This window comes from Poecilia reticulata, linkage group LG9 (assembly GCF_000633615.1).
Source record: "Poecilia reticulata strain Guanapo linkage group LG9, Guppy_female_1.0+MT, whole genome shotgun sequence".
In the NCBI taxonomy this organism is placed as follows: Eukaryota; Metazoa; Chordata; class Actinopteri; order Cyprinodontiformes; family Poeciliidae; genus Poecilia; species Poecilia reticulata.
The window spans coordinates 34,013,546-34,024,634 of record NC_024339.1 but is presented as its reverse complement, the minus strand read 5'-3'; the positions used below and the strand labels follow the sequence as shown (position 1 = coordinate 34,024,634).

Sequence of the window (11,089 nt, the reverse complement as noted above, 5' to 3'; positions counted from 1 at the left end):
GCTCAACTGGACTGATCCGTTTGAGATGCCGGGTGTCAGAAACCATCGATTTTATTTACAGTAAAATAAAATAATTCCCTCAGTTTTGAAATTCAAGCCGATCAGCAGAAAAATGTTAACATTTTTAATACAGTAATAAAGTGAAAATTAAACCCAGATAATTTCTATTCTGTGTCTCAGATATCGCATAGTTTCAGATGAATAATGCGGGAGGTTTTACCTGCATGTGGTAGATGAAGGACAGACGAGCGTCGAAAGCTCCAGGCTCCAGAAAACTGGCTCGATTATAACAGTCGGCTGCCGACTGGAAGTCACACAGCTGAATATAAGCCTCTCCCAGGCTCACATGCAGCTCCGTCTGAAGCAGAAAAGCTAAAACATGTTAAAAGTTTGCTAACCGAATCTAAAGCAAACATTGTTTTCAGCTGGCAGCACCTGTTCAGGCTGCAGGTAGATGGCTTTGGAGAAGCAGAGCACAGCCTTCTCATACTGGGACTTCTCCACTGCCTCTTTCCCTTTTATTAAACTGAAACGAAAAGCTTTAATTATTGCCTAAAAGCATCAGATGTTGCACATATTATTGGTATAAATCAGGGGTCCCCAAACTACGGCCCGCCTCCACATTTGGTCCCGCCCCCTAAACGACAGAGAGCATTTAGATTTTTTTTTCATATATTTTCCGGACTATAAGCCGCTACTTTTTTTCCTAAGCTTTGAACCATGTGGCTTATATGAGAATTTTTCTTCAACCACCAGGGGGCTCTTTAGCAGGAAGTGAATCATTGGAAGTCAAAATTGGAAATCAAAGAAAAAAGCGCCCATTAAAACGGAATTAGGTTTTAATAGGGAATTGAAATTTGAGAATGTTGTTGATCAGTTAAACAGCATTGAGGGGAAAAATTTTCGTTTTTTAAATAATACTCTGATCGTTATGAGAATTTGAGGTATAGATATTAGGATCCAATAGATGGCAGTAGTGCAACAATAATGGATGCAAGCTGCTGTTGAAATCTAAAGAAGAAGAAGAAGAAAGCTCCCATTTTCATTTAGCACATGCTAGTAGCAGACACAAAGGAAACTACTGTAATCAGTTCAGTTAAATCTAAACTTGGCAACTTTTTCTTTTTCAACCGTAATAAATGTGATATTCAGTCGACCTGTTATGACTCCAATTTTGGGCGTCCGCCCCCCTCTGCTGCTGCTGCATCGCTGTGGAAAACCAGAGATATCTGCGGCTTATAGTTCGGGAAATACGGTATTTATTTCATAAATAGTGTTATTTCCTGTTTTTTCTGTGAAGAACCCAAAGAGGGTTATTTGATTGTGCTTTCTGGAAAACAATACATATTTACATGTAGGTACTCCTGCAATCGTCACACTTTTTCTGTTACAAACTGACTCCGGCCCCCCAGCAGAGAAGGAAAACGTTTGGGGACCCCTGGTGTAAATCATCCACAGGTTTAATTGCATTATCTTTTAGGAATCAGTTTCATTAGACACTCTCTGAATTAGTTTCTTCTGCAGAGTGTGTTTGTAATTGAGTTTGTCCTCACTGCTCTGCAGCTTTGCTCTTAATGATTATGTCCGGATGCAGTTTAGGTCTTCGAAAGCGATGGTCTCTGACTGCAACAAGCCGATCACTGAAGTCCACGTAGGTGCTTCTTCTCCTGGCCCTTTCCAGATGCTCCTCGGACACAGCAGTGGAAAAGACACCTGGTCCGTCTTCATGCTGATAGACGGAAAAGAGAAGAAGTCAACATTCTCCCTGTATTTAATTATATTTAATTTGTTCCATCTTCTAATCAGGCTTCTCTTAGACAAAAATAAAACGAATCAACTAAAATATCATTATAAAATATCTTTTCTTTTAAGATAAATAAAATTAGGATGGAAAAAATAAAACTGTTACTGTATGTAATTAAGTTTTATCATCATCTAAAATAAAATTGATTAAAACGAAAATAAAATAAATGCGTAAAAGTTTAAAAATCTGAAAAATACTGAAATTAAAAACAAAAACATTAAAAACAGAAGGATTAAATTAAAAAGCTCTGACTTGATTTGATTATTGGGGTTGATTGAGTTACGAAACTTAGCAGTTATCTAACTCTGAAAAAAGCTATTTTATCTTTATTTACGTTGTTTGTTAATAATTTACTCACTGTTTGATCATTTGTCTTCTCAGGCGTGTCCATGTTGTTTGTAAAAACGCGTTTACCAAAGAGGAGTTACTGAACATCTGCTTTGTTTTTCTGTTTCTAAACTTTAACTAAATCTGAATTAAATCTGAATGTTTCCGTGGAAACCAACTCAAAACGCCATGTGGGCTTTTATTTTCTTAACAAAGAGTTTCAACGCGGAGCGAGAGTTGTGTCCCTTTCTGTTCCGGTGACGTTTTTAAACAACCGGAAGTGTCAAATTAAATCCACGAACTTTCATTTCGCTGCTAAAAGTCTTGTGTTATGTAACGTAACATGGTAAAACCTTAAATGCAAATACATAGTCGTGTAAAAGTGAACAGTTGTTGATTTCTAATTATTATTTTGTTCTGTTTCACTGCTAGCATCATGTTGCTAGCTGAACATGTAGCTACTGAGTTATAAGAGAGAAAAAATCTACAGGATTTTTAAAAGTGGTGTTAAAAACTAATGTTAGCTGTACAATTTCCTTGGTTTTATCTTAGTTATGTTACCGTGTACTCGATATTATTTAAGTATGTTTATACGGCAATAAGCTGGTTTACAACACATCCTGCTAAGTCTTAAATTTAAAAAAATAAAATAAAATCACCGGTAAATATTTTTAAAAAGTGTACATTGAATCTCTCAACTATAACCAAGTCATAATATGTACTAACATGTAATAGATTGCGTTTGAGAGTTTTATTTTGAAAGTCGTGTAGCAGGCACTAGAGGTGATCAGCTGACTCTGATGGTAATAAAGCAAGTTGTCAGGAGGAAGCTGAGCTCAACCGGATCGTCTCATTGTTCAGGTAACAACCGCTGGGAGCTCACATATGATCTTTTATTGGTTTATTAAAGCAGCTGCTCTCGTTTCTCCGCTACAGACTTTCCCGGCCGGTGGATTCATGCTGAGGGCGACCGAGAGCAGAAGGTAAACACCGGGGAAGGATCGCTGCCGTCCGCATGGACATCCAGACGGAGAGACGGAGGCTGCTGGATGAGGAGGGCGGAGATGAGGATCCTACGGGACTCCTGTCCGAGCAGGAGGCTTATCTCAGGTCAGCCTGATGACCACTTTGTGCAGCCAGAGTATCAGAGGACGAACTTACCTTTTCAAGCGGGGTTTCTGGACATGCTAAGTCTAAAAAGTGCTTCTCAGCGTTCAGGTGGAAACTTGGCTGGATGTTTCAGGTGTGTCCCTGCTTTAAAACACACCAATCTGAGGCTTGAGTTGCACAGTGAACTGGTCAACTAGTTCTGCAGAATCTGGTTTTAAATCAGGTTTGTTAGAGAAGAGAAACACCTGAAGCAAAGCATTTTACCCCCCGAGAACCAAACCTGGGAAACACCCAGCAATTTGCATGAAACAACCACCTAGAAAGTAGATCATTCAGCTGCGTTCAGCTTAAACCGTGTCCGCTCTCTGTTAAATGAAACAGTAGAGTTATGGTTGGTAGAGACAAAATAACACGTTTCCAAAGTCCAAAATGACGAGTTGGACCTGCTCGTTTCGTCTGGTCTTCAAATCCAAAGTCAGAGGTTTTCAGTTTACAGGGATGTAAAATTGTAAATTACAGAAAATTGAGAATTATCAACTGGTTAAATAGTTTCGTATTTACAATCACATCCACTCCAACAAAAACACTGTATTGGCTGCTGCAGCTTGCTGCCTGATTGCTTTATGTGGTCTGACATGATACACAACAACAACAACAACCTTTGGGTATAACTAGTTTATACCCAAAGGTTGCTCTCCATTTCTAAATCTTGTTTTGAACCAGTTTTCCTCCATCTTGCTCCCCACCACCTGATCTGTAATCTGTTCATATTCTGGTTACTCAGTCTGGTCAACTTATTTTTATCTTTATTTATTAGAAATTTCAATCAAAAAGTTGAACACAAATGGCCACAGTGTCAGCCTAGGACTGTGTGTGTGTGTGTGTGTGTGTGTGTGTGTGTGTGTGTGTGTGTGTGTGTGTGTGTGTGTGCCAGCTGTGACACACACACAGCTGTGAAGCATTAGGCACTAAAGCATTGAATCAATGTTCCACCTTTATCCAGAAACCAAGAACACAAACGTCCTTCTATCATTCTGAGGACTTTGTATTGATTTCTGTTCATTTTAGTAAATTCATTTATACCAAATTTAGATATTTTCCTTAAATAAATGGATCATTAACAGGTATATAGTGTTGATAAACTGTCTAATTTGATCCTTCAGGCTGCAGTATGGAACTTTTACTAAAAACTAAGATTTTTGTTAGAACTGTCACCATGTTGTGACAGTTTATTATGAGCCAGGAGGAGGGGCTTAGCGCTGTCAATCATCCATCCATCCATTTTCTAACACCCTTGTCCCTCAGTGGGGTCAGGAGGTGCTGCTGCCTCTCCAGCTGGCGCACCGGGTGAGAGGCGGGGTCACCTGGACAGGTCGCCAGTCTGTCGCAGGGCAACACAGGACACACAACCATGCACACACACACTCACCTAGGGGCAATTTGGAGAGGCCAATTAACCTGACAGTCATGTTTTTGGACTGTGGGAGGAAACCGGAGTACCTGGAGAAAACCCACCATGCACAGGGAGAACATGGAGACTCCATGCAGAAAGACCGGGAATTGAACCCAGAACCTTCTTGCTGCAAGGCAACAGCTCTACCAACTGCGCCACTGTGCGGCCAATCAATACTACTCAATGTGCTAATCTATAGTCATGCTAACGAGCTATGCTAACTGGCTCTGATTGGATATTTGTCAGGGGGTTATGCTTTCACATGTTAGCTTCCTTCTTGGACTTATTTTAACACGTAATTAGAAAACATGTGAAATTAATGGATGACAGTGGCCAGGGCTGATCGGGCCGATGGACACTCTGGTCTGGATTGTTTCTGGTAGTGGCAGCATCATGCTGTGGGCCGTGGAAGTTGGTCAGAATTGGAGTTAAACCTGTTTGATGTAACCTGGAACCGGCCCAGGCGTGTCCAGACTCTGGCCAGCGGCCATCTGCAGCATTTTAATCCTGACTCATTTAAATCTCCCTAGAATGGAAAAGGTTGGCTACAGCACAAAGCATTTCTCCTGTAACTTCACTGTGGTTTTGTTTTCTACTGAACACAACCACATCTGTCCAGTGACTTTCACTGAAAAGCAGACTTTGTTGCATCTAAATCAGTTTTTATTGAATTTATTAAAGTTGGCTAAATAGAGGCTGGCGTTGCTAGAGGAAGAGTTCCCCGAATTCCTGTTAATATACTGTGAATTTACTCAATGTCTTCCTGTTTTTTACCAAATCGAGCCAAAAAAAGCATTTGCAAAAATTCTTTTAATAAAGAAAAAGCGGAAAATTAGATTTAAAGTTTTGGATTTAAGGTGATTCACACAAATCTGGCAACCTTGTTTTGTTGCTTAGAGCGTTTCATGTTTGGCTTATTGTTGAAGAAAACGTTTGGACACCACAGACATATGATCATTTTCATATGTCAGAGGAGTGGCCTAGTCAAAGTCCAGACCAAAACACAGTTGAGAAACTATGGTAAGACTTGAAACAAAGTGTTTCTTACACAAAGTTTGAAAATTCCTCCAAAATAAAAGTGCACAGTTCATTTAACCTGCTTCCTCTTTTGCTTCGTCCGCAGCAAAGTGAAGAACAGGAAGTTGTACCTGGCCTCGTTCGCCGCCGTCCTGGGTCCCATGAGCTTCGGGTTCGTGCTGGGCTACAGCTCGCCCGCCATCCCTGAGCTCAGCAGGATTTCCGACCCTCGGCTGCGGCTCAGCGAAGTCGAGGGCTCCTGGTTTGGGGTACGATGACGCAACATCACATGGCTGGAAGCAGGGCTGAGTTTGGGCTGCATCAGCAGCTTTATGTCGTCACATGCTGCCGAAAAATACTTATTACAGCGAAAAACAGCCAACGAGACACTTAAACGGGAAGATTTACATTAATTAGATGTAAATTCATTCATTAACAAGGAAAAGGTTTTCAGATATTAGCTCTGATGAGGCGTAATTATACATCTTTACATTTGGAACAAAGTGAAAATGCTAAACTGACTCAAGTTTTGCAAACCTAAGCATAAGGTTTATTTATTTATTTATTATAAATATTTATTAATAATATTTATTTATTTATAAATATTATTAATAAATAATATTTATAAATATTTATAATATTTATTATAAATATTATAATAAATATTTATTATAATAACAGAAAAGTTCTGTTTAAATAATAAGTTCTGTTTAAATAATAAGTTCTTTAAACAGAANCAGAACTTATTCTTTAAACAGAATAAGTTCTGTTTAAAGAATAAGTTCTTTAAACAGAATAAGTTCTTTAAACAGAATAAGTTCTTTAAACAGAACTTATTTTGTTTAAAGAACTTATTCTTTAAACAGTTGAGCGCTGAGGTTCCACGTCCTGTTTTCACAGTCCATCGTAACGATAGGCGCGGCGGTGGGCGGCCTGCTGGGCGGCTGGATGGTGCAGCGGATCGGCAGGAAGCTGACGCTGATGTCCTGCACGCTGCCCTTCGTCTTCGGCTTCACCATCATCATCGCCGCTCAGAACGTGTGGATGCTGTACGTGGGCAGGGTGCTGACCGGCCTGGCCAGCGGCGTCACGTCTCTGGTGGTCCCGGTAAGAAGCGCCTGGGTTTAGACCGGATCGCCAGGAAATTCAATCTGAGCTGAGCAAATGTGGAACAGAGCAGCTGAAACGTTAAATGATCGATTCACTGCATGGTCCAACACGACCCAGCATCAGGGCCTGACTGAGAGAGGAACTTTTAGATTGTGAGAATAAAATCATTACGACAGTAGAGTCATGAATAAAGTTAGAAAATTATGAGGAAAAATGAAATTACCAGAAGAACGTTGTAAAATTGTGAAAAAAAAAGTTGTTTTAATGAGTTTATTTATTATACGGATAAAGTTCAACAGAAAAACTGGTTGCTGAAGCTGCTTCACATCAGGCTGGAGCGTTATTATATTATATTATATTATATTATATTATAGTATAGTATAGTATATTATATTATATTATATTATATTATATTATAGTATATTATATTATATTATATTATATTATATTATATTATATTTTATTATAGTATATTATATTATATTTTATTTTATTTTATTTTATTATATTATATTATATTATATTATATTATATTATATTATATTTTATTATATTATATTATATTATATTTTATTATATCATATTTTATTATATTATATTTTATTATATTATATTTTATTTTATTTTATTATAGTATAGTATATTTTATTTTATTTTATTTTATTTTATTTTATTTTATTATATTTTTACCAGAAAGAAGCCATGAATCACGTTTTAAGTGCTGGTGAATGTGACTATAATTACCAGTTTTCTCTCCTCCTCCTCCTCAGTTGTATATTTCTGAGACGGCTCATGAGAAAGTCCGCGGGATGCTGGGCTCCTGCGTTCAGCTCATGGTGGTCCTGGGCATCATGGGAGTTTACCTGGCAGGTACGTCGCTGCTGCCCCTGTGAATGCTTAAAGGATTCCTCTGACCAATGAGAGCGAGCCTCCTGTGTCCAGCCGCAGTGTGAGTGTTTCATCTGAGGCTCCTTTGCTGCTTTGATTGAAACGTTTGGAGGAAGAGGAGAGCAGCTGGCGCTCAGGTGATCCTCTGATAAGATCGGATCTGCAGCCCGACACCTGCCTGCAGTAACCACCGATCTGGGCGGCTGCATGTTCTCCAAATAAACGCTGGAGTGTCCGGTCAGGTGGGCTGCCTCGTGATGGCCTGGCTGTGCAGAAAGGTGGATTATTAACGGAGTTAACAAGTTCAGACGGATAAAATGATGGATGACGTCAGGGATCTCCTTCTGTTTGGTGTAGTCCAGGGGTGTCAAACTCCAGTCCTCGAGGGCCGGTGTCCTGCAACTTTTAGAAGTGCCTCTGCTGCACCACACCTGAATAGAATAATTAAGTCATTAGCAAGGCTCTGGAGAACTGAGGAGGTAATTAAGCCATTTGATTCAGGTGTTTTGTACCTGTGGCACATCTAAAAACTGCAGGACAGCGGCCCTTCAGGACTGGAGTTTGACACCCCTGGTGTAGTCAAAGGTAGAGCTGTTTGTTTATTCACAACCGGACGTCTGACGTGAATACGGTTAAGGTCTGGATTCTGCTTTTTGCACAGATAATAAAGACATTTTATTAGTTTTATCACACTAATTAGGTGAAAGGTGCAATGCAAAAGTTAAACAGTGCAAACCAGATAGCAAGTAATATTTCAGTTCAATGTTTTAAAATGGAAATCAAGACAAATACTGAACTTAACACAGAATATAAAATCTGCTTCAGTGGTAATTTAGACGTTTCCAGAGACATTCAGAATAAATATCTCTGTTTCATAAACAAGTTAATAATAAAGTGCTTTTCTTTTTGCATACATTAGTAAATCAGGTGCCAAACAGCTGAGTTTTCTGCTGAGTTAAAGTTTTAAACGAGTTAAAGTGAACAACACGTTCATTAACTTCTGTTTGCTCAGCGTGTCGCTCGGCTGGAGCTAAAATCCTGGTTCATTTTAAATAAACTGCTGCATTCTCTCTTTTTTCATAGATTTCACTTATGATTTCACCAAATTTCTTTTTGATGCTGTTCATCAAAATTGAATGTAATTCAAGGGCTCGACACTTGACACAAAAATTACTTTAAATGTGGGTCTGGAAAACCTGGAAAACCTGGAATATGGTTGATTGGATCGACTTCTGTCCGTAACGTCTAGAAAAGCCATTTTGTGTCTTGACTTTTTTCTGAAACGGATTCAGTGGAATTTCTCTGAAGTCTTTCAAACATGTGAAGGGAGGAAGAGTTGGGATGAGTTCATGAAAGCGACTCGTTGTCTCATCTCAGCCTCTCCTGGAGGCTGACGCTGGATTAAAATAACCACATTAGCTTTATATGCTGAATTAACTGCAGAACCGCTGCAAATGTCATGCACAGAAAATCTCACCCAGCTCTCTTATTTTTCACCAATCTCATGAAAGCACGCTTATTTTATCCGGAGACATTCCTTCGATGGTTTATTAGAGTCTTTAGACAGTAAATTTCCACAAAAAGCATCTCTGGATTTTTCCAGAACAAATAAGGGAATTTCTGAGTTTGAAAAGTTGAAAATTTGTTGGAAAAAAACTCATAAGTGATTAAAAAAAAACTCTGATTTTTTTGTGTTTTTTTTCTAGCAGATTTTCAAACTTTTCCAGCTCAGAAATGTCCTTGTTTTTTGTTGTTTTGCTGTAATTTACTCCTGTCTTTTCTGTCCACATTGACCGTAAGACGCTGTGTTACGTTCCTGACCAAAGTAAACAATGCAGCCAAACACCATCCATCCATCCATCCAGTTTCTTGCACCCTTGTCCCTCAGTGGGGTCAGGAGGTGCTGCTGCCTCTCCAGCCAACGTACCGGGTGAGAGGCGTGGTCACCTGGACAGGTCGCCAGTCTGTAGCAGGGCAACACAGAGACACACAACCATGCACACACACACTCACACCTAGGAGCAATTTGGAGAGACCAATTAACCTGACAGTCATGTTTTTGGACTGTGGGAGGAAACCGGAGTACCCGGAGAAAACCCACCATGCACAGGGAGAACATGCAAACTCCATGCAGAAAGACCGGGGCCGGGAATCGAACCCAGAACCTTCTTGCTGCAAGGCAACAGCTCTACCAACTGCACCACTGTGCAGCCCCAAACACCAACCAGTTAGGATTAAATGTTTCTCTGAAGGAGTTTGAACAAAGCTGGACATTCTCAGATTACTAACACCTAAAATACATTTACTGAAATATAATTATTCATGTCACAGCATTTAATTACAAGGAAGCTTCACTTTGTTCATTTTGAAATAAAATACGTTTATTTTCTTTTATTCTTGGATGTATTTATCCTCTCTGAACATTTATTGTTTACCGAATGTTTTCATCATGTAATTATGCTTTTTATTGCATTATGTCATAAAGAGAATGATCGTTAAACTGAGAGTTTATCCTCAGAAAGTCACACTTGTTCACTTTGGATCTTAAGAAAAAGTCAATTTAATAATCTCAGATTATTACATTTCCTGATTCCTACCAGGAATCTTTCTGTTAAAGATCCAGTGATTCATTACGATCAAAACAAGTTTCCTTTGTTGGTGGTTTTCTTGTCTTGTTTTTGCAGCATGACTCTTTTTAAAGATTTAAACAACCAGAATATGGAATCTGTTTTTCTTTTCATCGTCTTTGTGGAAATGAGCAGCCTGTGGTCATCCGTTTCCGAAACCTACTTTCTGTTGAGGTTTTACATTTATGTTCAGCTACATGTGACCAAATCCAAAATTAGCTGCCATTAAACTAAGGTAAAGCAAAATATGATGTTAAAGTTAAACAAATAGAGTTCAGTTTAGAGTATGCTAAGCTAACCTGACCTAAGCTAACCTGACTTAAGCTAACCTCACCTAAGCTAACCTGACTTAAGCTAACCTGACCTAAGCTAACCTGACTTAAGCTAACCTGACCTAAGCTAACCTGCGTCATACTGAGAAACTCTAACCTATGCTGAGGTTTTTTTAATGGACAACTTTGTCTTCATAATTCATTTTGTTGTTTTGTTGTTTGGATATTTACAATGTTTTCCAGTTCCAAAGTTAAATGCTCATCAAAATTTAAAGTTGTGTTACTGTATTACTTAGAAATGGTCTCAAACCAACAATATCATCGTTTATCATAATAATCAGTGTTTATGGTAATAATCATCGTTTATCGTAGTAATCATCGTTTATGGTAATAATCATCGTTTATCGTAGTAATCATCGTTTATCGTAATAATCATCGTTTATCGTAATAATCATCGTTTATGGTAATAATCATCGTTTAT

The 11,089-nt window shown here is 38.8% G+C and overlaps 2 protein-coding genes across 3 annotated transcripts in view; one reads left to right on the top strand and one right to left on the bottom strand.

Annotated features, from left to right (window-relative positions):
* Nucleotides 1–193: 193 nt before the first annotated feature.
* LOC103470845 (tetratricopeptide repeat protein 16) lies at nt 194–2,309 on the bottom strand. Its single transcript, XM_017306553.1, has 4 exons — nt 2,163–2,309; nt 1,554–1,729; nt 436–526; nt 194–358 (listed from the first exon to the last, which is right to left on the bottom strand). Exons 1-4 carry the CDS (start codon nt 2,193–2,195, stop codon nt 194–196), a joined length of 465 nt encoding a protein of 154 aa, XP_017162042.1. The 5' UTR covers nt 2,196–2,309.
* Nucleotides 2,310–2,884: 575 nt separating this feature from the next.
* Nucleotides 2,885–11,089, top strand: part of slc2a8 (solute carrier family 2 member 8) — a 13,804-nt gene continuing 5,599 nt past the window's right edge. Inside the window, exons 1-5 of one of the 2 annotated variants that reach the window (XM_008419511.2) lie at nt 2,885–2,992; nt 3,068–3,241; nt 5,818–5,980; nt 6,612–6,818; nt 7,592–7,691. In XM_008419511.2, coding sequence (XP_008417733.1) covers nt 3,147–3,241; nt 5,818–5,980; nt 6,612–6,818; nt 7,592–7,691 — 565 coding nt within the window. In that variant the 5' untranslated portion in view covers nt 2,885–2,992; nt 3,068–3,146. Of the gene's footprint in view, nt 2,993–3,067; nt 3,242–5,817; nt 5,981–6,611; nt 6,819–7,591; nt 7,692–11,089 lie in introns of those variants that run through there. The other variant, XM_017306928.1, reaches the window with a different exon arrangement.

Excerpts from the sequence above, each read along its gene's own strand:
- LOC103470845 (XM_017306553.1), bottom strand. The coding sequence starts at position 2,195 with ATGGACACGCCTGAGAAGACAAATGATCAAACA. Across the intron at positions 1,730-2,162 it reads AGAAGACAAATGATCAAACA|CATGAAGACGGACCAGGTGT; the intron begins GTGAGTAAATTA and ends TCCGTCTATCAG. Across the intron at positions 527-1,553 it reads AAGAGCAAAGCTGCAGAGCA|TTTAATAAAAGGGAAAGAGG; the intron begins GTGAGGACAAAC and ends TTTTCGTTTCAG.